We start from the raw sequence: 26,986 nt of genomic DNA, 5'->3' as shown, positions 1-26,986 counted from the left end.
CCAGGTGTCTGTTGCTTCTACTCTACACCTGCCTACTCCCTCAAAATTTGATGGAGATCCAAAAGCTTGTAGGGGCTTTCTCAATCAGTGCTCTATTCGTTTTGAGCTTCAACCTCAAAATTTCCCTACTCATCGCTCTAAAGTGGCCTATTTAATCTCTCTGTTTTCTGGACAGGCTCTGGCATGGGCCTCTCCTTTGTGGGAAATAAATGACCCCCTGCTGGAGGATAGTGCCATGTTCATTTCAATTTTCCGAAGAATTTTTGATGAACCTGGTCGTGTTATTTCTGCTGCCTCTAGTATTCTTCGATTACGCCAAGGATCCCGTTCAGTAGCACAGTACGTAATTCAATTTCGCACACTTGCCTCTGAACTCCAATGGAATAGTGAGGTATTGATAGCTGCCTTCTGGCAAGGTCTTGCTGACAAGATTAAAGACGTGCTGGCTTCCCAAGAGTTACCATCTTCCTTGGATGCTCTGATATCTTTGTGCAACAGAGTGGACATGAGATTCCAAGAAAGAAATTCCGAAAAGGAGTCTTCACCTAAAGTATCGGGTCGCCTGCATTCTCGATTTCGTCATCCCTTATCTTCAGTGGAACCCATGGAGGTAGGACGTTCTAGATTGACTTCAGAAGAGAGGGAGCAACAGTTGAAGAATAAGCTCTGTATTTATTGTGCTGATCCTAATCACTTGCTGAACTCATGCCCTAGAAAGTCGGGAAACGCGAGGCCCTAACCTGTTCTGGAGAGGTAAGGTTGGGGTCCCTGGAATCCTCTCCACATCTTTTGAATTCTAAAGTTTGCTCGTTTGCTGTTACTGTTTCCACTTCTACTAAGTCTTTTACATCGCAAGCACTTCTGGACTCTGGAGCTGCTGGGAGTTTTATTTCAAGTTCCTTAGTGTGTCAGTGGTCTTTACCTGTGACTCCTTTAAAAACAGCTATTGCTGTTACGGCCATAGATGGTTCACGAATTATCAATGGAACTATTACTCAACGTACTATTCCTGTAAACCTTCAAATTGGGACTTTACATCAAGAGCAAATTTCGTTTTTAGTTCTTCCGGTTACTACTAGTCCTATTGTACTTGGCTTTCCGTGGCTTCAACTCCATTCTCCACAGATTGATTGGAATGTTCCGCAAGTTATTTCCTGGGGTTCGGATTGTCATCACAGATGTTTGACACAAGTGGTTCCAGTGAAAATAAATGAATCATCTATAACACCTTGTCCACCTGGTCTTCCTCCACAGTACAACTCCTTTGCTGATGTATTTGATAAAGCCCAGTCAGATCGTCTTCCACCTCATCGGGCTTGGGATTGTCCAATAGATTTACAACCTGGCAAAAATCCTCCTATGGGTCGTGTTTACCCCCTTGCGTTACCAGAGACCCAGGCGATGTCTGACTATGTCAAGGAAAATCTCCATCATGGGTTTATTCGACCGTCCATTTCTCCCGCTGGAGCGGGTTTCTTTTTTGTTAAGAAGAAGGACGGGTCTTTGAGACCGTGTATAGATTATCGAGGTCTTAATGCCATAACCATCAAAAATCATTACCCCATTCCGTTAATTACTGAACTTTTTGATCGCATTAAGGGAGCTCGGATATTCACTAAACTGGATCTTCGTGGTGCTTATAATTTAATTCGGATCATGGCCAGAGACGAATGGAAGACAGCTTTTAACACCAGGGACGGACATTATGAATATCTTGTCATGCCCTTTGGGTTGTGTAACGCCCCAGCTGTCTTCCAGGGGTTTGTGAATGAGATTTTCCGGGACTTGTTGTATGTTTGTGTCGTTGTCTATCTAGACGACATATTGATTTTTTCTCAAGATATTTCATCCCAACGATTACATGTGGCAGAGGTCCTTTCTAGACTCCGGGAAAATTTGTTATTCTGTAAACTGGAGAAATGTTCCTTTGAATTATCTCAGATTCACTTCCTGGGATATATTGTGTCTGGAGTAGGTCTGGAGATGGATCCGGAGAAAGTGAATGCAGTGTTACATTGGCCCCAGCCAACTACTCTCAGAGCTATTCAACGCTTTTTAGGATTTGATAACTATTATCGATGTTTTATGCAAGGTTTCTCCTCCATTGTCTCTTCTATTGTGGCGCTTACCCGTAAGGGTGCTAATACCAAGCAATGGTCTCCTGAGGCTCTTCAAGCATTTCAGTTCCTCAAGAGGGCGTTTTCAACTGCTCCTATTCTTCAACAACCTGATGTTACCCTTGCTTTTTTCCTTGAGGTAGATGCCTCTAATGTTGGACTAGGAGCCATTCTATCTCAGAAATCTGAACAAAAGAAATTCCATCCTTGTGCTTTCTACTCACGAAGTTTATTACCTGCTGAGAAGAATTATACTATCGGAGATAAGGAGCTATTAGCCATAAAGGTGGCTTTGGAGGAGTGGAGAAACCTACTAGAGGGTGCTCGTCACCCCGTGACTATTTTTACTGACCATAAAAATCTTCTCTATCTACAGTTAGCTCAATGTATGAACCCCCGACAAGCAAGATGGTCACTTTTTTTCTCTCGCTTTGACTTAATTATAACCTTCAAACCGGCTTCCAAGAATAAAAAAGCGGATGCATTGTCTCGGGCGGTGGCCTCTTCCTCTGATATTGAAGATTGTTTTGATAGTCCCATACTGGATCCTAAATGTGTCAGTTTAGCTGCTTCTTCCACCAATGTTCTACCGTTTGGGAAAACCTTTGTTCCACCACTTCTTCGTAAAAAGATTTTGTCATGGTATCATTCCTCTCGTTTTGCTGAGCATTCTGGAGAATGAAAAACGAAGTTACTGGTGGCCCTCTATTAGGAAAGATGTCAAGGAGTTTGTGGCTGCTTGTGATGTTTGTTCCCAATTTAAAGTTTCCCGTAGAACACCGGCGGGTCTACTTCAACCATTACCCATTCCTTGTAAACCATGGACCCATATAAGTATTGATTTTGTTACTTATCTTCCTCTCAGCAAGAAATATCATTTGGGTAGTGGTAGATAGATTCTCTAAGATGGCTCATTTCGTCCCTTTGATAGGATTATCTTCTTCTTCTACATTGGCTGATCATTTCATTAAGGAAATATTTCGAATTTATGGATGTCCATCTGAAATCGTTTTGGACAGAGGAGTGCAGTTTGTCTCCAGATTTTGGCGAGCCCTTTGCAAAACCTTGGGTAGCCAACTGTCACTATCATCGTCAAACCATCCGCAATCAAATGGACAGACCGAGAGAGTCAATCAAGATCTAGAGACTTTCATAAGAATTTTTTCTTCAGCCAACCAGGACAATTGGGTAGATTTGCTCCCATGGGCCGAATTTGCCCATAATAATATGTATCATGAGTCATCTTCTAAAACACCATTTTTTGTTGTATACGGTCACCATCCGTCTCTCCCAGAATTTCCTGCCCTCCCTCCAACCTAAGTTCCTGCTGTGGAGGGTTTATGTCAAAAGTTTAAATCCATTTGGGCTTAGGTTAAATTCTCTTTGAAAAAGGCATCTTCAAGATATAAATTTTTTGCTGATAAAAAGAGACGAGCAATTCCAGCACTTAAAATTGGAGATCGTGTATGGCTTTCTACCAAGAAATTCGCCTGAAGGTTCTTTCCATGAAGTTTGCTCCACGTTTTATTGGTCCTTATAAAATCGTTCAAGTGATAAATCCTGTTTGCTTTAATCTGTCTTTACCGAAGAACCTTCATATCTCCAATTCCTTCCAAGTTTCATTACTCGAATCTCTCATCATCAACCGATTTTCTGTTCCTTCTTCAGTATCTCGCCCAGTTCAAGCTCAACAAGAGGAGGAGTTTGAGATTACTCATATACTTGATGCTAAAATCTCTAGGGGAGTCCTTCGCTTCCTAGTACATTGGAAAGGTTTTGGTCAAGAGGAGCGCTCTTGGATCCGTGCAGATGATCTTAATGCGCCAGTTCGTCTGAAAAAGTTTTATTCCAAGTATCCGGGCAAACCTGGTTCTAAGTGTTCTGTGCCCACCTTTAAAAGGGGGGGTACTGTCACTCACCGGACTGTTAGTGCCTCTAGGTTGGGACATGTGTCTCTCTCGCTCCTGCCGGTGCCTCTCCTGAGCCGCGGCCGTCCGCCCTCTTGACTAAGATTGCACATGTGCAGAAACCCTGAACTGGTAATACCTCGCCTCTAGTCTCATTGGGTAATTAATCCCCTCTCAGTACTTAAGGCACCTGTTGCCCTATTACCTTTGCCTGTTCTTGGTTCTCATTCCTTGAGACTCTGAGGTGTTTCCTGTTTCTGCTCGTGTTATCCGTTTGCTCTGGACAAGTCTCCTTTCCACATCGGTAGTAGAACTTACCCGCTGCAGACTACTCTCGCTACCTCCGTTACCTGCCTGCTTCTGGACAAGTCTTCTCCCCACATCGGTAGTAGAACTTACCCGCTGCAGACTACTCTTGCTACCTTCGTTACCTGCCTGCTTCTAGAAAAGTTTCCTCTCCACATCGATAGTAGAACTTACCCGCTGCAGACTACTCTCGCTACCTCCGTAAACTGCCTGCTTCTGGACAAGTCTCCTCTCCACATCGGTAGTAGAACTTACCCGCTGCAGACTACTCTCGCTACCTCCGTTACCTGCCTGTTTCTGGACAAGTTTCCTCTCCACATCGGTAGTAGAACTTACCCGCTGCAGACTACTCTCGCTAGCTCCGTTACCTGCCTGCTTCTGGACAAGTCTCCTCTCCACATCGGTAGTAGAACTTACCCGCTGCAGACTACTCTCACGTTACTCCGTTCCACGCCTGCACCTGAACAAGTCTTCCCTTCACATCAGTGGTACAACTTGCCTATTGCAGACCACTCACGTTACTCCGTTCCATGCCTACACCTGAACAAGTCTTCCCTTCACATCAGTGGTACAACTTGCCTATTGCAGACCACTCACGTTACTCCGTTCCACGCCTGCACCTGGACAAGTCTTCCCTTCACATCAGTGGTACAACTTGCCTATTGCAGACCACTCACGTTACTCCGTTCCACGCCTGCACCTGGACAAGTCTTCCCTTCACATCAGTGGTACAACTTGCCTATTGCAGACCACTCACGTTACTCCGTTCCATGCCTGCACCTGGACAAGTTTTCCCTACACATCAGTGGTAAAACTTGCCTATTGCAGACCACTCACGTCACTCCGTTCCATGCCTGCGCCTGGACAAGTCTTCCCTTCACATCAGTGGTACAACTTGCCTATTGCAGACCACTCACGTTACTCCGTTCCACGCCTGCACCTGGACAAGTCTTCCCTTCACATCAGTGGTACAACTTGCCTATTGCAGACCACTCACGTTACTCCGTTCCACGCCTGCACCTGGACAAGTCTTCCCTTCACATCAGTGGTACAACTTGCCTATTGCAGACCACTCACGTTACTCCGTTCCACGCCTGCACCTGGACAAGTTTTCCCTACACATCAGTGGTACAACTTGCCAATTGCAGACCACTCACGCTATTCTGTTACACACCTGCGCTGGACAAGTCTTCTCTACATATCTGTGGTGAAACTTACCGGCTGTAGACCATTCATGTTTCCTTGTGATATAGCTACTACTCTGTATGGTACCTATTAGCTGGACTAAAGTCTACAAGTGCCTCTGTATTGTAGCTGCAAGTCGCTGACTCTTCTACTATATTGTTGATTGGCCTTTGCCTAACGTTATCCAGTTATCAAGTACTGGCCTGCTATATGCTACCTCCTTGCTAAGGCACTTGGACTCTTTCACCATTTTATCCTGTTTACTAAACTGCTGTACCATCACAGTTCCACGGTGCCAAGACTGAGCATTTATACCATTGACATTCCTTTCCTTTATTCTACTGTATGGTTCCTCTGATTCCCCACACTACCCAGAGGTCCGCACTTCTGGTAAGTGTAGCTGCACCTGGTGAATTCTGGGTAAAACTCCTAGTGCCCGTGAGATGTATAAGAGATGTAGGTCATTATGAACCCAATACCTACAGCCACAGCACCCTGAACAAGCTTGCTCTTGGATGATATGCAGGGCTGGGTTAGGTTAGTACTTGGACGGGAGACCACCTGGAAACACCAGGTGCTGTAGGCGATTTATTCTTTCTCTTGTTCATGCTTCCTACATTGCTGGTTTTGAGATGTATAAGAGATGTAGGTCAGTATGAACCCAATACCTACAGCCACACCACCCTGAACAAGCCCAATCTTGTTTGATCTTGGATGCTATGCAGGGCTGGGCCAGGTTAGTACTTGGACAGGAGACCACCTGGAAACACCAGGTGCTGTAGGCCATTTATTCTTTCTCTTGTTCATGCTTACTACATTGCTGGTTTTGAGATGTATAAGAGATGGAGGTCAGTATGAACACAGTACCTACAAGTACACCACTCTGAACAAGCCCAATCTCATCTGATCTTGGAAGCTAAGCAAGGCCGGCCTTGGTTAGTACTTGGATGGGAGACCATCTTTAAACATCAGGTGCTGTAGGCCATTTTTTTCTTGTTCATGCTTCCTACATTGCTCGTTTTGAGATGTATAAGAGATGTAGGTCAGTATGAAAACAACACCTTCAGCCACACCACCCTGAACATGCCCAATCTCATCTGATCTTGGAAGTTAAGCAGTGCAGGGCCTGGTTAATACTTGGATGGGGGGACACCAGTTGCTGTAGGCCTTTTTTTTTTTCTCTTGTTCATGCTTCCTACATTGGTGGCTTTGAGATGTATAAGAGATCAGTATGAACTCTATACCTACAGCCACACCACCCTGAACAAGTCTGATCTTGGAAGCTAAGCAGAGCCAGGCCTGTTTAGTATTTGGTTGGGAGACCACCTGGGAACACCAAGTGCTGTAGGCTGTCAGACACCATCCCTGCACCTCCTCCCTAGGCAGGGACAGGCATCTGTCTCCTTCTGAGCACCCCATTGCCAAGAAACAGGGACACGTCTTCCAGCAGCATGGTGTCAGGCGCTCCCATCACCATAGCAACTGGACACACTTTTGGACTTCTTGTCGGCGGTCAGCGCATCTGACCGCCAACCCACTGCCCACCAATGAGGACTGGCCACTTTCTATATATACTCTGCTCTGACACCATTAGGGTGCCAGAGCAACTAGTTTACTAGTCTCCAGCGTTCCAGCTTACATTTATCTTCTATTGCCTGACTTCTACTGTTACCGACCCAGCTTCCTCTGACCTCACTTTTGGGTCTCCCTTTTGTCCTGCACCGAATACTCCGGTTTGACCTCGGCCTGCTGACTCCTCTTTGTCTTCTGATTTGGTACCTTATCTGCCCGCCTGGATCCAGACTCTGCCTGTACGACCACGAATAGCCCACCATCTCGCAAGTAGCTACCTGGGAGGGCCGCGACCTGCACATCGTTCGCAGCAAAATCCAAACTTCCTTGCGGGGGTCCCTGGTGATTACCGGCGGCATGTTAGACTCCGCGCCGCCTTGTGTAGTTGTGCCAAAACTTGCAGGTGCTGCTACCTTCACCGTGACATAGGCCTTTTTTTTCTTTCTGTTGTTCAAGCTTCCTACATTGCTGGTATTGAGATGTATAAGAGATGTAGGTCAGTACACAATCAATACCTACAGCCACACCACCCTGAACAAGCCCAATGTCATCTGATCGTGGAAGCTAAGCAAGGTCAGGCTTGGTTAGTACTTGGATGGGAGACCGCCTGAAAAAACTAGGTGCTGTAGGCCTTTTTTTTTCTTTCTCTTGCTGATGCTTCCTACATTGCTGGTTTTCAGATGTTTAAGTGATGTAGGTCAGTATGAAACCAACACCTATGGCCATACCACTCTGTACAAGCCCTATCATGTCTGATCTTGGAAGCTAAGCAGGGTTTGTACTTGGATGGGGGAACACCAGGTGCTGTAAGCCTTTTTTTCTTTCTCTTGTTCATGCTTCCTACATTGCTGGTTTTGAGATGTATAAAAGAAGAAGATCAGTATAAGCCCAATACCTACAGCCACACCACCCTAAACAAGCCCAATCTTGGAAGCTAAGCAGTGCAAGGCCTGGTTTGTACTTGGATAGGAGACCTGGGAACACCAGGTGCTGTAGGCCATTTTTTTCTTTCTCTTGTTCATGCTTCCTACATTGCTGGTTTTGAGACACATCAGAGATGTAGGTCAGTATGAGCTCAATACCTACAGCCACACCACCCTGAACAAGCCCAATCTCATCTGATTTTGGAAGCTAAGCAAGGTTAGTACTTGGATGGGAGACCACCTGGGAACACCAGGTGCTGTAAAACTTTTTTTATTTCTCTTGTTCATGCTTTCTACATTGCTGGTTTTGAGATGTATAAGAGACGTAGGTCAGGATGAGCTAAATACCTACAGCCACACCACACTGAACAAGCCCAATCTCGTCTGATCTTGGAAGCTAAGCAGGGTTAGTACTTGGATGGGAGACCACCTGGGTACACCAGGTGCTGTAGGCCTTTTTTTTCTTTCTCTTGTTCATGCTTATTACATTGCTGGTTTTGAGATGTATAAGAGATGTAGGTCATTATGAGCCCAATAACTACAAGCACATCACCGTGAACAAACCCAATCTCGTCTGAACTTGGAAGCTAAGCAGTTACGTGTCTGGTTTGTACTAGGTTGGGAGACCACATGGGAACATCAGGTGCTGTAAGCCTTTTCTTTTCTTTCTCTTGTTCATGCTTCCTACATTGCTTCATTTGAGATGTATAAGAGATGAAGGTCAGTAAAAACCCAATACCAAAAGCCACACCACTCTGAACAAGCCCAATCTCGTCTGATTTTGGAAGCTAAGCAGGGCAGGGCCTGGTTAATACTTGAATGGGAGACCACCTGGGAACACCATGTCCTGTAGGCCTTTTTTTTTCTTTCTCTTGTTCATGCTTCCTACATTGCTGGTTTTGAGATGTATAAGAGGTGTAGGTCAGTATGAACCAAATACCTACCGCAACTCTGCCTTGAACAAGCCCAATCTTGTCTGAACTTGGAAGCTAAGCAGGGCCGGACATAGTTAGTACTTGGATGGTAGAATACCAGGTGCTCTAGGCCATTTTTTTTCTTTCTCTTGTTTATTGCTACATTGCTGGTTTTCAGATGTGTAGGAGATGTAGGTCAGTATGACTCCAATACCTACAGTCACACCACCCTGAACAATCCCAAACACATTTGAAATTGGAGGCTGAGGAGGGCCGGGCCTGGTTAGTACTTGGATGTGAGACCACCTGGGAACACCAGGTAGTGTAGGCCTTTTTTTTCTTTCTCTTGTTCATGCTTCCTACATTGCTGGTTTTGAGATGTGTAGGAGATGTAGGTCAGTATGATCCCAATACCTACAGCAACTCAGCCCTGAACAAGCCCAATCACGTCTGATCTTGGAAGCTGGGGAAGGCCTGGCCTGGTTAGTGCTTGAATGGGAGATCACCTGGGAATACCAGGTGCTGTAGGCCTTTTTTTCTTTCTCTTGTTCATGCTTCGACGTTGCTGGTTTTGAGATGTGTAGGAGATGTAGGTCAGTATGAACCCAATACCTACAGCCACAATACCCTGAACAATCCCAATCATGTCTGATCTTGGAAGCTGAAGAAGGCCAGGCCTGGTTAGTATTTGAATGGGAGACCACCTGGGAACAACAGGTGTGGTAGGCCTTTTTTTTCTTTCTCTTGTTCATGCTTCCTACATTGCTGGTTTTGACATGTATAAGAGATGTAGGTCAGTATGAGCCCAACACCTACAGCCACACCACCCTGAACAAACCCAATCTCATCTGATTTTAGAAGCTAAGCAGGGCCACGTCTGGTTAGTACTTGGATTGGAGACCACCTGGGAACACCAGGTGCTGTAGACCTTTTTTCTTTCTCTTGTTCATGCTTCCTACATTGCTGGTTTTGAGATGTATAAGGGACGTAGGTCAGTATGGGCCCAATACCTACAGCAAAACCACCCTGAAAAAGCCCAATCTCATGTGATCTTGGAAGCTAAGCAGGGCCAGGCCTGGTTAGTACTTTGATGGGGGAATACCAGGTGCTGTAGGCCTTTTTTTTCTTTCTATTGTTCATGCTTCCTACATTGCTGGTTTTGAGACGCATCAGAGATGTAGGTCAGTATGAACCCAGTAGCTAAAGCCTCACAACCCTGAACAAGCACAATCTTGTCTGATCTTGTAAGCTAAGCAGGGCCGGGCCTGGTTAGTACTTGGAAGGGAGATCACCTGGGAACACCAGGTGCTGTAGGCCTTGTTTTTTTCTTTCTCTTGTTCATGCTTCCTACATTGCTGGTTTTGAGATGTATAAAAGATGTAGGTCAGGATGAACCCAATACCTACAGCCACACCACCCTGAACAAGCCTGATCTTGGAAGCAAAGCAGGGCCGAGCCTGGTTAGTACTTGGATGGGAGACCACCTGGGCTCATCAGGTGCTGTAGACCTTTTTTTTTCTTTCTCTTGTTCATGCTTCCTACATTGCTGGATTTGAGATGCATCTGAGATGTAGGTTAGTACAAGCCCAATATCTACCGTCACACCACCCTGAACAAGCCCACTCTTGTCTGATCTTGAAAGCTAAGCAGGGCCAGGACTGGTTAGTACTTGGATGGGAGACCACCTGGGAACACAAGGTGCTGCCTGCATTTTTTTTCTTTCTCTTGTTCATGCTTTCTACATTGCTGGATTTGAGATGCATCTGAGATGTAGGTTAGTACAAGCCCAATATCTACAGTCACACCACCCTGAACAAGCCCACTCTTGTCTGATTTTGAAAGCTAAGCAGCGCCAGGACTGGTTAGTACTTGGATGGGAGACCACCTGGGAACACAAGGTGCTGCAGGCATTTTTTTTCTTTCTATTGTTCATGCTTTCTACATTGCTGGTTTTGAGATGTATAAGAGACGTAGGTCAGTAGAAACCAAACACCTACAGCCACTCCACCCTGAACATGCCTAATCTCATCTGATCTTGAAAGCTAAGCAGGGCCAGCCCTGGTTAGTACTTGGATGGGTGACCATCTGGGAACACCAGGTTCTGTAAGCCATTTTTTTCTTTCCCTTGTTCATGCTTCCTACATTGCTGGTTTTGAGACACATCAGAGATGAAGGTCAATATGAGCTCAATACCTACAGCCACACCACCCTGAATAAGCAGAATCTCGTCTGATCTTGGAAGCTAAGCAGGGTTAGTACTTGGATGGGAGACCATCTGGGAACACCAGGTGCTGTAGGCCTTTTTTTTTATTTCTCTTGTTCATGCTTCCTACATTGCTGGTTTTAAGATGTATAAGAGATGTAGGTCAGTACAAACCCAATACCTACAGCTGCACCTCACTCAATAAGCCCAATCTCATCTGATCTTGGAAGCTAAGCAGCGCAGGGCCTGGTTTAGTACTTGGATGGGAGACCACCTGAGCACATCAGGTGCTGTAGGCCTTTTTTTCTTTTGATCATGCATTCTACATTGCGGGATTTGAGATGTATAAGAGATGTAAGTCAGTATGAGTCCAGTACCTACAGCCACACCACCCTGAACAAGCCTGATCTTGGAAGCAAAGCAGCGCCAGGCCTGGTTAGTGCTTGGATGGGAGACCACCTGGGAACAACAGGTGCTGTAGGCCTTTTTTTTTCTTTCTCTTTTTCATGCTTCCTACATTGCTGGTTTTGAGACGCATCAGAGATGTAGGTCAGTATAAGCCCAATACCTACAGCGACACTACCCTGAATAATGCCCAATCTCGTCTGATCTTGGAACCTAAGCAGGGCCGTCCTGGTTAGTACTTGCATGGGAGACCACCTGGGAACACCAGGTGCTGTAGGCCTTTTTTTCTTTCTGTTGTTCATGCTTCCTACACTGCTGGTTTTGAGATGTATAAGAGATGTAGGTCAGTATGAACCCAGTACCTAAAGCCACACCACCCTGAACAAGCCTGATCTTGGAAGGAAGGCAGGGCCGAACCTTGTTAGTACTTGGATGGGAGACCACCTGGGAACACCAGGTGCTGTAGGCCTTTTTTTTCTTTCTGTTGTTCATGCTTCCTACACTGCTGGTTTTCAGATGTATAAGAGATGTAGGTCAGTATGAACCCAATACCTACAGCCACACCACCCTGAACAAGCCTGATCTTGGAAGGAAGGCAGGGCCGAACCTTGTTAGTACTTGGATGGGAGACCACCTGGGAACACCAGGTGCTGTAGACCTTTATTTTCTTTCTCTTCTTGATGCTTTCTACATTGCTGGTTTTGAGACGCATCAGAGATGTAGGTCAGTATGAGCCCAATAACTACAGCAACACTACCCTGAACAAGCCCAATCTCATCTGATTTTGGAAGCTAAGCAGCGATGGGCTTGGTTAGCACTTGGATTGGAGACCACCTGGGAACACAAGGTGCTGTAGGCCTTTTTTTTCTTTCTCTTATTTATGCTTCCTACATTGCTGGTTTTGAGTTGTATAAGAGTTGTAGGTCAGTATGCACCTAGTACCTAAAGCCTCACCACCCTGAACAAGCCCAATCTCATCTGATATTGGAAGATAAGCAGGGCCGGGCTTGGTTAGTACTTGGAGGGGAGATCACCTGGGAGCACCAGGTGCTGTAGAACTTGTTTTTTTTTTCCTCTTGTTAATGCTTCATTCATTGCTGGTTTTGAGATGTATAAGAGATGTAGGTCAGGATGAACCCAATACCTACAGCCACACCACCCTGAACAAGCCTGATCTTGGAAGCAAGGCAGGGCCGGGCCTGGTTAGTACTTGGAGGGGAAATCACCTGGGAACACCAGGTGCTGTAGGCCTTGTTTTTTTCTTTCTCTTGTTCATGCTTCCTACATTGCTGGTTTTGAGATGTATAAAAGATGTAGGTCAGGATGAACCCAATACCTACAGCCACACAACCCTGAACAAGCCTGATCTTGGAAGCAAAGCAGGGCCCAGCCTGGTTAGTACTTGGATGGGAGACCACCTGGGCACATCAGGTGCTTTAGACTTTTTTTTTCTTTCTCTTGTTCATGCTTCCTACATTGCTGGATTTGAGATGCATCTGAGATGTAGGTTAATACAAGCCCAAAACCTACAGTCACACCACCTTGAACAAGCCCACTCTTGTCTGATCTTAAAAGCTAAGCAGGGCCAGGACTGGTTAGTACTTGGATGGGAGACCATCTGGGAACACCAGGTGCTGTAAGCCATTTTTTTCTTTCTCTTGTTCATGCTTTCTACATTGCTGGTTTTAAGATGTATAAGAGACGTAGGTCAGTATGCACCAAATACCTGCAGCCACTCCACCCTGAACAAGCCTAATCTCATCTGATCTTGAAAGCTAAGCAGGGCCACTTGGTTGGGAGACCATCTGGGAACACCAGGTGCTGCAAGCCATTTTTTTCTTTCTCTTGTTCATGCTTCCTACATTGCTGGTTTTGAGACGCATCAGAGATGTAGGTAAGTATGAGCTCAATACCTACAGCCACACCACCCTGAATAAGCACAATCTCAACTGATCTTGGAAGCTAAGCAGAGTTAGTACTTGGATGGGAGACCATCTGGGAACACCAGGTGCTGTAGGCCTTTTTTTTTATTTCTCTTGTTCATGCTTCCTACATTGCTGGTTTTGAGATGTATAAGAGATGTAGGTCAGTACGAACACAATACCTACAGCCACACAATCCTGAACAAACCCAATCTCTTCTGATCTTGGAAGCAAAGCAGGGCCGAGCCTGGTTAGTACTTGGATGGGAGACTACCTGGGAACACAAGGTGCTGCAGGCATTTTTTTTCTTTCTCTTGTTCATGCTTTCTACATTGCTGGTTTTGAGATGTATAAGAGACGTAGGTCAGTATAAACCAAATACCTACAGCCACTCCACCCTGAACATGCCTCATCTCATCTGATCTTGAAAGCTAAGCAGCGCCAGCCCTGGTTAGTATTTGGATGGGTGACCATCTGGGAACACCAGGTGCTGTAAGCCATTTTTTTCTTTCCCTTGTTCATGCTTCCTACATTGCTGGTTTTGAGATGTATAAGAGACGTAGGTCAGTATGAAGAAAATACCTACAGCCATACCACACTGAGCAAGCCCAATCTCATCTGATCTTGGAAGCTAAGCAGGGCCCAGCCTGGTTAGTACTTGGATGGGAGACCACCAGGTGCTGTAGGCTATTTTTTTCTTTCTCTTGTTCATGCTTCCTACATTGCTGGTTTTGAGATGCATCAGAAATGTAGGTCAGTATGAGGGCAATACCTACAGTAACACTACCCTGAACAAGGCTAATCTTGTCTGATCTTGGAAGCTAAGCAGGTCGAGGCCTGGTTAGTACTTGGATGGTAGACCACCTGGGAACACCAGGTGCTGTAGGCCTTTTTTTCCTTTCTCCTGTTCATGCTTCCTACATTGCTGGTTTTGAGATGTAGAAGAGATGTAGGTCAGTGCTAATTCACAGATTTGTGCGTTCACTAGAATACACACATAGGGGCATATTGATTTCTCGGCGGAAACGCAGAGAATCTCGCGGTCCGCGCACAATTACCGTTATTACGGTAATCGTGCGTGGAAAAACGTTAATCCGGAATTTTTTTCGCTGGATTTCAGTTCGCAGCTCCCTGAGCCGCGAGCTGAAATCCAGCTAACTATTACAGTATTAATAGCTTTTGAGTCGATTGTCCCATTACTTTTGGGGCACTTATAGAAACCGTTGTAATTCCTACACTGTTCACCTGATTTGGATGTAAATACCCTCAAATTAAAGCTGAAAGTCTGCAGTTAAAGCACATCTTGTTAGTTTCATTTGAAATCCATTTTGGTGTTGTATAGAGCCCAAAATATGAGAATTGTGTCTGTGTCCCAATATTTATGGACTTGACTGTATATACAAATATGAATATATCATCATCATCACCATTTATTTATATAGCACCACTGATTCCACAGCGCTGTACAGAACTCATTCACATCAGTCCCTGCTCCATTGGAGCTTACAGTCTATATTCTCTAACATACATACACACACACAGGCAGAGAGACAGACTAGGGTCAATTTTGATAGCAGCCAATTAACCTACCAGTATGTTTTTAGAGTGTTGGAGGAAACTGGAGCAAAGCAAACAAACCCCAGCGCTGTGAGGCAGAAGTGCTAACCACTTAGCCACCATATATTTATATGTGTATGTGTATATATATATATATATCATATGCTAATACCACAAATAACCACAATAGAATATAGTAATATTGCTGAAGCTGGCGTACATTATCATAATTGAAAGTTTTCAGTGCTGTCAGCTCTGCTCCGAAGAGCAGAGCTGGATAGCGCATGTGTGGAGGGATCACATGATCCCTCCCTGTCACTCACCGCTCGCTCTGCAAGTTGCAGAGACAGAGCGGGGATATCTGTGCGCATGTGCAGCGCAATTCCAGTGTGAAGACAAATGAAGAGGACCTAGAGGACATCGCGTTCCGAAGAGGCATGGTAAGTGTGATTTTGTTTATCACAGAAACAGCAGTTTATCGGAACTGCTGTTTCTGTGATCCGTTTTTAATAAATTTGAGAAATAATTCAATCCTTATCCATGCGATAAGGATTGATAACTATTTTTCATTTTTGCCGATGATTGATAAATGTGCCCCTCAGTCTCAATGTAATAATCTTTTAAATCGCTGATCTGTGCTATATTAATATATTGGGGGAGCTAGGTTGCACAGTCTTCAACAACGACCTTTTTTCAAACACTCCAAAGTCTTCTCCTTTACTCTATACTGGTATAAAAGTCTAGTCCAACGTGTAGCCGGTAATGCAATTGCGTCATGACGCAATGTTTACTTTAACTATTTCCTTTTTAACGATATAAAACGTCACAGCGCATGTGGGAGGGAAACGTCACAAAGCAGGAGTTCGGGGAGCGGGGAGGGGGTGAGACATTACAAAGCTAAACTGGGAAGGCATTTTACAACCCCGCCCGTGTGTGATTGGCAGAAAAGTATGAAGTGCCGAGCGAAGGCGTGTCGAGGTCAGGCCCGCAGTGAAACGGATGGGGATTGGTTTGGGGAAACGGAATTTGGTCACGTGGTGCGTCGTATGCCGGCGCGGAGGTCGCTGAGGTCCAAGATGGCGGCTGAGCTTGTGGAAGCGAAGGTGAGACCGGGAAAGAGGTTGTGGTACTGGGCTTAGTAGCCTACTGCTCAAACATCACCGTAAAGCGTAATAATCATTTTTTTATTAAAAAAAGTCTGTTTCTTTCATCAATACATAATTTTTTAATACACTCCCCATAGTGTACCATAACCCGCTATGTGCCCGTTACTGTTGCTCCAGTTGCTCTTGCACATTTGCTGTCTGCTGGTAGCTGAAACATACTGTAGTTTTCATTACATAATCTAGCTGCACGAGTGCACATCTTTCGACTTTTGGAAGGACATTGTTGCGTAATCAAATTTTTGAGTTACTATTGTTCTTTTTCTTCCGGGTAATCGGTGTAAGTTGGTTTACGATACAATACCGCACATGCTCCTTTTAAAGTGATATATTTAAACTAAATAGGAGGAACGGTACTTGTTTGGTCATAATTGCATACGTGTAGAGTATTAAAAAGAAAAAGTAAGATTAAAAGCGCATACATTGATTACTGCTATATTTATTACGATTTAGTTCAAGCGGTAACTGTAAAGTGGCTTGAACAAAGTCGCATTCGGTCTTCCTCATAGATGCAGGATAAGAATATGTGTGTTATTGGAGCCCTCTTTGTTATGGTTCTTAGGTGTACACAATCTACAGAGGACATAAAAACAAATCTATTTGAATACTTTCTATGTGTTACACAATATTTTGGACTTGATTGTTTCCTATTTTATTTTTATAACTCTAAATTGATCACGTCCCTGGATACTGTTGCAGTTTTCTGTGTAGTTGATACAAGTAAGTAATTCCACTTAAGAGATCATAATCATTTGTGTGAGGTTCTACTTTAATACATGTTTGATGTAGTATTTTTAGACAGTTATCAGCAATCATAGTATATTGCAATACCCCACTTCCATAGCCAGTTTGAATTGCTTCAATGTGGAGTTAGTGGCTCTATATAAATAAAGTATTATGATTTATTAGTACATGTGTCTCAATCCACTCACCCAATTTGTGAAAGATCAGTATGTGGTCTTTTAGAATATAGATACACAATTTGCAAGATACACAATTTGCACACTAGATGGGCAACTGCAAGTTTTGTGTCCTGGCATTTTTTACAAACTTAAAGAATAGTCCTCACAAATGAAAAACTTTTGGCAGCTTTATTAGAACATTTTTTTTAGTGGTAATGATTTAATATTTTTAAATAACTATATATGATTAGCTTTAGAATTCAAACCAGTTGGTTTTGTATTTTTTTTTTTGTTTGTTTGTTTTTTTTGATAGTACAGCAGTGAATTTGTTTTTCCCCAACCTTAACTCCTTCTTTGTCAGATATAAAATGGCAATAGAAGAAGAAAATGTTTTAATAAAGCTGTTTGATTTTTTTCAGTTTTACTATAGTTTGTTCTCATAAATGCATTACAAGTACATTGGTACTCACAGTTCTTGAGACTTTGTTTACTTACTGCCTTGATGTTTAGTACATCTGCTTGCCCAAATGACAATATTTCCAATCTAGTTAGACATTTGCATCTCATGTGTCTTTTAGGGGGGTATTCAATTGACGGCGATTTTTTTTTTTTTTTTTTTTTTTTTTTTTTTTTTTTTTTTTTTTTTCTCCCCGCAGCGTTTAAAAAAAATCACATGGGTTTGCAACTGCTATAGCGACCGTTTTTAGTTAACGCAGCGTTAAAACTCGTGCAATTCAATTGAAAAAGAGGGAACGCAGCCCTCGCGTGTTAAACATTGGTGCGAGATAAAACGGCATTTTGTCCTGTTTAACGCACAGTGTTAAAAAAAACAATTGAATAGCTTTTAACGCGGTGGGCTCTCAACCACCCTATTCTTTCAGTAGATATTCTACTGGAGCGCGAGAGGACCGTTTCATGAAAAAAACCTGAGCTTTAAAAATGGAATTGAATCGCGGGTAAAGTTTACCCGCTCGAAAATTATAAAACGCGTTAAAATGACTTGACACTGTTAAAAAAAAATATCTTGCGGTCCGTTGAATTCCCCTCCTTATTGTGGTAGGGAAATGAACAAACAGGCTAACAGATCTATATGTGCAGGTATGCTTAATAGTGATTCATTGAATGTCTTGAATCTTTTGGCTACATGTAGCAATATTGTGCTATTTGCAAATATTTTCATGAATATTGAGTCATGTAGCCATTAAATTCTGTTTGCAAAATAGTAATTGTAGTATAATTGCGGAATACCATAAACATCTGTAATAAACATAGGACATTGTCAGGGAAACTGGTTTCAAGTCAATATCCCTCACTAGAGGTCATTCATGTGAAAATGCACTTAAGAATGAGTGCCCTTAAACACACTGATATCTCTACTTACTACTCACCTGACACAACAGGTAAATTGCACATCATTTAATGCCCTTGTGTTGCGTATTTTAAGCTCATGCCTTCATATTTAGATAGTTTTTCATTGGTTTGGAATAGCTTTGATCTTTCTGGTGTAAACTGCTATGTAAACAGAATTGTTTACTTTTACATAAGGCAGGGCAAAAAAATCTACAGCCTTCATCCCCATGCTGAAAAGCAAGTTATGTCCACTAGGCAATAATTAATGGGGAAGTCCGGTTTTAGACAACCTCACTTCTTCCTCCTGTATGTCGGACATGTCCTACTGAAATTCACAACCTGTTAGGACCTTATCTGCAATATAGGAGAGAAGGGTAGGTGATGGAGGTGGGTTGCGGGGGAAAAAAGGACCATCCCTTTTAAGAGTGTACTGACAAAAATGGTGAAAATAGTGCCATGTCTGCAGCATTTTCTCAGTGCTTTTGACATGTCTGTGCTCTGTTTTTAATGCTGTAAGTGACAATTCTCTAAACCCTCTTAAGCTTTCCACTTAGTAAGGCCTGACTGTGAAAACCCCATTTAAAAGCCTTTGCTTCCATAATCTCATGAGCAAGTTAACATTCTGTTAATTAGCACCCACTCCATCCACAACCTCTTCTCCTTCAGCTACACCTTACTTTATGCCCCCCCTTATCCCTGCTCCCAGATACACAAGTACACTTTGACACCAAAGTACTCTTAACCCAGTCCACCTGTCATTTTCACTAAAACTGCTATGTTCTATGGCTGCATTGTCCTGCCCTATTCAAGCTTGAAGAGGCTTCCTACAACAAAAAACTCACTTCAGCCCTAGACGGTGCAGCTTACCACATAGTCTCAGACGATCCAAACCCGAATCATTGCACACCATACAGACCTGCTACCTACAAAAGTGCTCCTGCACTGCAGAGCGCAACTGGAGGAAATCTTGTTCATATCCTGATTTCCTCCACTATAAATTCATCTATTCATCTTGCAGCACTGCCATTTCAATTGCCAAACATTTTTTTTCAAATCTCTAATATCCACTCAGTTTTATAATCTACATATCCTGTTTGCCACCTTCAACTCACGTCTCTGCCCACCGATGCAGCCCTTGATTTTGCCACCTACGTCAAAGACAAAATCGACACCGTTCAAAATTTCCCACTCTACCAACCTTTGCCTAAACTCCCCAATCCACCCTCAAATCATTCTCTAATAACTGAAGATGACGGCTCTGCACTCATCTCATCATCTCACTCTACCTGTCCCCTCGACTCTATTCCATCCCAGCTTCCTCTTTTGACACTGATCACCCTCTTCTCCTACAAACACTTCACTAGTTTGGCCTTCGTGACACCGTTCTTGCGTGGTCCACTTCTTTGCCTATTGAACCACTCCTTTAGTGTTTCTAACTTTTTGGCAAATCCTACCCTTCACTCCCTCTATCCGCTGAGGTTCTGCAACCCTCTGTTTTTGGCTCTTTACTTTTTTTTTTACTGTATACCTCTTTTCTTGGGGAATTAATTTGCTCATTCGGCCTCCACTGCCACCTCTATGCTGATGATACACAAATCTATCTCTTCCTCCTGACCTCTCCTTTTTTGTACTATGTCATGTATTCAACTGTCTTATTTCCATGTGGATGTCCCAACGCTACCTAAAGTTTAGCATGTTCAGAAGAGAAATTATCTTCCCTTCTGCCAGTCACCACGTCCTGTCAAATCTCCCTTACTGTTAATTACCACAATTTCCTCAGTCTCCCCAGCCCCCTGCTTTATTCCTCACATCCAGACTCTCAGTTATGTCAACTCCACCTTAGAAACATTTCTAGAATATGCCCTTTTTTTTTTTTTTTTTTTTTTTACCCAACATGCAGTAAATTCAGCCATTCTCTCATCTCCAGTCTGGACTTATGCAATCTCCTGCTATCTGGCATTGCCAATACCAATGTATCTTCAATCCATCCTTAATGCTGCTGCAGAGCTGCTCTTCCTCTCTCACTGCCCCACATCTGCAACACCACTTTAAAAATCCTACACTGTATCCCTGTGTCTTCCAGAATCCAGTTCAAATTACCCACTCTTAACTACAAAGTCCTCAATAACGCCACCCTTAGATACAGCTCATATCACTATACTCTTCCTCAATAATAGTACTATGCCAGGCCTCTTGTAAGTCTTATATGCTCTCTCCCCCTGCCCTTCTTTTTCTTTCACTCCCCTCATTCCTCAAGACTACCTGGGCATGTAAGGGTCACGAACGGAAAAGTACACCCAGCTTGGAATGCCCCTTCCCCCTGTCCCCAGCTCCCTTCTCTTCTTTCCCCTAACAAAATAATTCAAAAAAATACCCAGCAGATTACCCTACTTGATATTTACTCCCAACCTTACATAGTCTATCTTTGGTACGGGAAAAATCTCTTCTTCTGTTATATTTGTCCTTTAGGCCTTTAATCATCAGCTACCGTTTGGAATGTACCACATTGTGAGAGTTACATCTATGCAATATGTCTTCTTCGTTTATCTCTTTTTTTTTTTTTTTTCTCCAACTCTGTGTATTTTATTTTCTTGATACTCGATCAATGTCATTGATATGTATGGTTGTGCTTTATGTCTACCTGCTGTTATAAATAAAAAGTAAAAATAAAAAATACTCTTCCTCGTGCTCTTGGATATACCTCAAAACTACGCCTTGTTTTGTCTCTGGTAACAACCTCTCACTACAGGACTTCTCCTGTGCTGCTCCCCACTTAAGAAATTCCCTACAGTGCCCAATCAGCTTTAAATCTTTAGACACTCTCCTTTTCTTAGAGTTTACTTTATCTTTGAAACTATTCACACTAATGCAACCTCACAACTCTCCTAATCTCCACTCTGGGCCACACTCACTCTTCTTATTTCAGCTGTGACCTCTTCGACTTAGAATGTTAGCACTCTAGTGAGCAGGGCTCTCATATCCTTTGTTTTCATGTCTGCATTTATTTGGTCTATCTCAAATTTTCCTGTTCTATGTATGTCCTGTTTTCACTACTGTATGCCTCTGCGGAGTACTGTGAAAGCTTACAAATCTGCGATAATACCCATTAAATATATCTCCTTTTGCTATGCCATTAAATTAAAACTATTTTCAGTTTGGTTTGTCAAAATCTTCTTGACTGGAGGGTTATGTGAACTGTTTGGGTGAAATGTCCTATCTCTTGTTGCAAGATATTAAGTGCCTGTTTTTCTTCCTTTCAGAACATGGTAATGAGTTTTCGAGTGTCAGATCTTCAAATGCTTCTGGGATATGTTGGACGCAGTAAAAGTGGCTTGAAGCATGAGCTTGTCACTCGTGCATTGCAACTGGTGCAGTTTGATTGTAGTCCTGAAGTCTTCAAGAAGATTAAGGAGCTTTATGAAACAAGATATTCAAAGAAGGCCACTGATATAGTCTCCACAGCCCCAACACAGCCACCACCACATCGTTCACCAGACTCTTTGACCATACATGCATCCTATGACCATGGAGCATCTGGTCCTAGGACTTCCCTTTCTCCTCCTAACATGGATTATCCAGCCTTGTATGGAAAACATGTAAATGGCCTTTCTCGAATACCCCCAAAAGTAATGACCAAGCCTGAGGTGCGACTTGTCAAGTTGCCCTTTTACGATGTGGTAGATGAACTTTTAAAGCCAACGGAACTTGGTGAGTTATATTCTAATTATGGTAAACATGGAACGGGTTTATGTGTATGCATTTAAGATAGAACTATGGACAGATTTGCAATGTAAAAAATCTGTAAAAGCAGATTTTTTTGGGGATTTTTGGTATCGACTTGCATAGCTAGCTGTCCTCTCCAAGGTGAATAGCTTAGCGGTCAGACAGGGAAAATATATAGATATTATTTTAAACCCTCATAAATCAAAAACTACATAATAAAAAAAAAATTGAATTTCAAGATTTGTAGTCTGTCTTCGTATACTGAGTAAAAGCCAACTTGGGCAACCTAATGTAAAAAAGTAATTGAGTATTGATGTGCAATAATCCTATTGGAGTTGTAAGGAAATATATGCATACTGTATAAACAAATGTTCCGATTTGAAAGCTTTCTGTTTATATTTTTATTTTAAACAAAAGTTTGTATACCGCACTGGGTAAATCCACTAATCCCTCAACATCGTACTCATGTATGTATTTTATTATAAATCCTATGTATCAAGGATCTTGAGGGGAAGGTGCACCCCCCACATATACAACATTATTGCCAAACAAAGGCAGAGAGGAAAATGTGTAATGACACTCACTGGATGAATAAAATATACTGGTAAACTTTATTGATATGCATTAAAACTCATAGATGTATAATCTGACCCAATAATAATGTCCTTTAAAACCAAATAATTGGTGTAATAAAAGATGAAATGATGATATGAACCTTTGTTTATTCAGACTGTTAAGAGTACCTGCTATAGCACACCACTGCCCTTAATAGGGAAAACAATATTCTTTTTTCATTATCTCTTAGGTCTGATAACTATATACAGATTAGGAGTCCCGCAAAGCAATGTGGATAATATATGCTATTTTTTGTGTGTAACATTTGTATGATATTGGAGCGATATAGAGTGGACTAGAAGGTGTTTAAATAAACTCTCGTGGTGATACTATATCATGTCCCAATAGAGGCTATAATAATGGGCTATAACATGTTAGATATCTTGTAGTAATATTATAATGCTATTGGGGTTTGACTGTTACAAACTAACTGTGGCCGGGTCCCCGAGTACCGTCCGTCGCACTCGTTCCATCTTGAAATTGACTCCGGCGCTGGGAGGGGTTAAAAAAATGTATTTTAATTGTGCGCCTCAGCACTGGGTAAGTAGCACCCAGCGCTGCAGCAGGGAAAGTGTTAAACCCCAGCGCCTAGCTGTGGAGTGTAAAAATGTAATTTAAATGTAAAAATGTATTTTCAGGTGCTGCAACGCCTGTAAGGAACCGTTGCTCAGCACTGAATGGGTTAACTCCCGGCACTAGAAGTCGGGAGTGTAACTATACGTATTAAATGTATAAATGTGTGTTTGTTTTTTTTTGGTTTTTTTTTTTTATATATACACATAATATGCATTTAAAATAAAGTACTTACCCTGCTCTGGGGCTGCGGAGGCATCCCTGGATCCCCCTTCACCCTCCGGCAGCCAGCTTCAGTGGCTGTTGGAGGGACTTGGCAACCAGCCTCCTGGAAGCAAATAGGTCCAGGAGATGCAGAGCCTCCTGGGGATACCAAGCAGCTAAGTCCCTAGTTGGAGTTTAAATAGCTTCAACTAGAGACAGTTCAGGGACTGCTGCCCCAGGGTCTGGCTGCTCTCCCCTGGTACTATTTTTCCCGGAGTAGAGTCCCTGAAAGTAACTTTGGACATTAGATTTATCTTTTAAATCTATTTCCCCATACAGAGGCACCAGGGCAGGAGAAGTGGGCTGAGCCCCCCTCTCCCTGGCAGCTCGTGAAGGGGGAAAGTATACTACTCCCTGCCACTAGCAGTAATGTTAAAGGTGTAAAACCTCTCTGGGCTGATTCACGTGAAGGCTGCATGAATCAGCCCAGATTGGTTAAAGGGACAGAAGGATGGATTACCTCCTGAGTCAAGTCTCAAATGTGTATAAAAAAGGCTTGTAGTTCTAGTTGTTCTAGTCCTCCTCTTTAGCCAGTGTAAGGGCAAATAAACATCAGTTGCTTCAAAGACCTGCTTGGAAACTTCTCTATCCTGTGACCTACAGATTAGACACTACTGTTCTGAGGTTTGGACTCAGTACCACAGCTCTGCCCACTACCCAGCAGCTCTGGCCAGTGTGATAGGCCAGGGGGGATCCATCTACAGCAGGGGTCAGGGAACTTTTTTACCTTTTACCCCAAAATATATTTAGAAATGGCGACGTTACCCCCATGATTAGAAATTAACAAAATATTACTAATATTAATAATAGTAATTAAGGAAATCATATATTATTAATTATTTGACTTCTAACCTGTATGGAATCAGCTTCAGCTTGAAAACTTCAGGTTTTTGAGAAATGATGTTGCTTCATTGTTGATACGAGAGCATCAATATTGGGGCATTTTGATGTCAGAGCAATTTGGATACAGTCTTCAGCGTCCAATCGATTTCTCTGCTTTGTTTTTATGTTTGTTAAAGTTGAAAATCCTTGTTCGCAAAGGTAGGTAGTTGCAAAAGGCAGCAACTTTTTGACTGCCTCCTCATGTGCAATTTGGAATGCCTTTGCAGCAGTCGACATCCAAAAATTTGAAAGATCTGTTTTGCTTTCAAATGCAATACGTGCTTCATTATTGCATCGAAGTTCAAGGAGTGCCTCTGCCAACCCTTGAGGTTCTTCTGGTACAACATTAATTTCACATTGAAATGGGTCTACAATCCAACCTACAGCATGTGAATCAAGATCTGGAAAGTAATCAGAGAACCGCTCTTTGAGTTTGGTAAGATGCCTAATAACTGTATCCTTGATGTCTTCAAAAGTAATATTTTCACAATCTTCCAAGAACAAAGCTAACTTTGAAAAGGTAGCTATCTTTTTCTGTTCAGCTTTCTGTCTCCAATATAAAAGCTTTGATCCAAATGCAGAAATCTTTTCTCTGGCTGAAATTATATTTATGTTTTTTCCTTGCAATTCTTTGTTCAATACATTAACATGCTCAAACATATCAGCTAAATATGCGAGATGTGCAACCCACGTGGAGTTTGTAAACTTCTCTGCGAGAACATGCTTTGGATCAACCAAAAAAATTTCAAGTTCAGTTTTGAGAGCCCACACTCGGTTCAGAACATTTCCACGTGAGAGCCACATCACTTCTGTATGATAAAGTAGGTCTGTATATTCAGCCTCACCATCTTTACATAATTCATGAAATAATCGCGTGTTTAGTGCATGTCCTTTGATAAGATTGACAATCTTGATAACATCATGCATGACGGCTTCCAGTGCAGGTTCCAAATGTTTCACAAGCAGTGCCTGGCGATGGATAATACAGTGGTTTACTTCAACTTTTGGATTTTTCTCTCACCAAAGCCGAAAAACCATTAACATGACCCAACATAGCTGGAGCTCCATCAACAGACACAGCAACGCAGTCTTCCCACTTTAAATTGATGCCATTAAAGTATTCATTAACTTTATTGAAGATATCAATCCCACGAGATCGCAAGTCGATAGGCGAACACAACAATTCCTCTTCAATGAGACGTAAACCTTTGTAGCGGACATATACCATCAGCTGCGAATTACTACTAACATCTGTAGTCTCATCAAGCTGAATAGCAAAGTATTTACTCTTTTATTGAGGTAATAACTTCTTGCCTCACATTTTCTGCTTAAATAGAAATTCTTCCTTTAACAACTCTTGCAGACAAGGGCACTGAATTAAGTTTCTTGGCTTCATTCTGACCACACATAATCTCTGCCATCTTCAAAACTGCTGGTTTAACCAATTCTTCACCAATAGTATACGGTTTTTTGTTCCGAGCAATCAACCAGGCCACTTCAAAGCTAGCCTTTGATGCTGAACGTTGATTGAATGTACCTCTCAAGTTGCTGTCCAGTCTTTGTCTTTTGATAGACATTTCCAGATTTGCGAAATATTCCCGCGGTTTTGAACTCAGATGTGGGTGCAAATTATCCAAGTGCTTCTTCAATTGACTCTTTTTGAAAGATTCTGCAGTCAGTACTTTTAAACAAACAACACACTGTGGTTTCATTATTCCTTTGTCGTCAATTTCAGTAAACCAAGGAACTCTTCCTGGTATATTCGTTTTCTATTTCATGTCATCTGAAGGGTAAAAAAGACAGTGATTGGAAAAGTTGTAACCCTTCAGCACACATTTAGAGAGCACAGAAAGGAGGTTCCATAACCACTGAAATTAATTGTAATGCACACTGTACCCCCAGAAATTGATGATATATCCTGCTAGTACGGTACACAGCCTGGCAGCAATTGATGACCATATCATACCACAAAATCTAAAAACGGTTTGGATGAATCTCTTCCAAGAAGTTGTATTTGTAGCTATAATTACGAGGACATTATGTTCCATATATAAAAAATTAAATGAAAATACAATGAAAATATATTTATTCCAATAAAATTCAAAAATAAGTCAGATTCCCCCAAAACAAGCAGTATGAAATTCTCTTGGACAGACACAAAAAATGATCACACTTGCTGAAAGCTGTACAATATGAACACATGGAAATTGATTTAAGCACCAATGTAAAACAATCCAAAGAGAGAAAAAGACACTAAAGCACCTCTAATTGAGCACCAGGTGGGGCCTGATTGTTGCGCAGGGCTCTAGTCAAGCATCTAATAATAATGCAATTGACTATATATATATATATATATCTATCTATCTATCTATCTCCATAGTTTGTTTCCCCCCTTATCTTTCCTCCCTCTCCCTATATGCCTCTGTTATTTTACTTTTATATTGACTTTCTCTCTTTTCTGTTCATTAACTGTTTTCTTCTGCCGCTGCTCGTCTCTGCTCCT

General features: G+C 42.6%; 1 protein-coding gene and 12 pseudogenes across 2 annotated transcripts in view; all 13 read left to right on the top strand.

The window, feature by feature from the left end:
* Positions 1–6,181: 6,181 nt before the first annotated feature.
* LOC142136224 (5S ribosomal RNA) lies at positions 6,182–6,300 on the top strand (annotated as a pseudogene).
* A 1,300-nt stretch (positions 6,301–7,600) lies between these two features.
* LOC142136749 (5S ribosomal RNA) lies at positions 7,601–7,719 on the top strand (annotated as a pseudogene).
* Positions 7,720–8,747: 1,028 nt separating this feature from the next.
* LOC142136742 (5S ribosomal RNA) lies at positions 8,748–8,866 on the top strand (annotated as a pseudogene).
* An 868-nt stretch (positions 8,867–9,734) lies between these two features.
* LOC142136719 (5S ribosomal RNA) lies at positions 9,735–9,853 on the top strand (annotated as a pseudogene).
* Positions 9,854–9,932: 79 nt separating this feature from the next.
* Positions 9,933–10,041, top strand: LOC142136740 (5S ribosomal RNA; annotated as a pseudogene).
* Positions 10,042–10,122: 81 nt separating this feature from the next.
* On the top strand, positions 10,123–10,241 carry LOC142136842 (5S ribosomal RNA; annotated as a pseudogene).
* A 674-nt stretch (positions 10,242–10,915) lies between these two features.
* LOC142136160 (5S ribosomal RNA) lies at positions 10,916–11,034 on the top strand (annotated as a pseudogene).
* Positions 11,035–11,306: 272 nt separating this feature from the next.
* LOC142136343 (5S ribosomal RNA) lies at positions 11,307–11,426 on the top strand (annotated as a pseudogene).
* A 267-nt stretch (positions 11,427–11,693) lies between these two features.
* On the top strand, positions 11,694–11,812 carry LOC142136360 (5S ribosomal RNA; annotated as a pseudogene).
* Positions 11,813–12,472: 660 nt separating this feature from the next.
* Positions 12,473–12,591, top strand: LOC142136651 (5S ribosomal RNA; annotated as a pseudogene).
* Positions 12,592–13,634: 1,043 nt separating this feature from the next.
* LOC142136786 (5S ribosomal RNA) lies at positions 13,635–13,753 on the top strand (annotated as a pseudogene).
* Positions 13,754–14,224: 471 nt separating this feature from the next.
* On the top strand, positions 14,225–14,343 carry LOC142136400 (5S ribosomal RNA; annotated as a pseudogene).
* A 1,583-nt stretch (positions 14,344–15,926) lies between these two features.
* The window catches only part of PIAS4 (protein inhibitor of activated STAT 4), a 44,874-nt gene continuing 33,814 nt past the window's right edge, over positions 15,927–26,986 (top strand). The window contains exons 1-2 of one of the 2 annotated variants that reach the window (XM_075204851.1): positions 15,927–16,114; positions 21,687–22,134. In XM_075204851.1, coding sequence (XP_075060952.1) covers positions 15,962–16,114; positions 21,687–22,134 — 601 coding nt within the window. In that variant the 5' untranslated portion in view covers positions 15,927–15,961. The remainder of the gene's footprint in view (positions 16,115–21,686; positions 22,135–26,986) is intronic. The other variant, XM_075204850.1, reaches the window with a different exon arrangement.

This window comes from Mixophyes fleayi, chromosome 1 (genome assembly GCF_038048845.1).
Source record: "Mixophyes fleayi isolate aMixFle1 chromosome 1, aMixFle1.hap1, whole genome shotgun sequence".
In the NCBI taxonomy this organism is placed as follows: domain Eukaryota; kingdom Metazoa; phylum Chordata; class Amphibia; order Anura; family Limnodynastidae; genus Mixophyes; species Mixophyes fleayi.
This window is presented reverse-complemented; position numbering and strand designations above follow the sequence as displayed.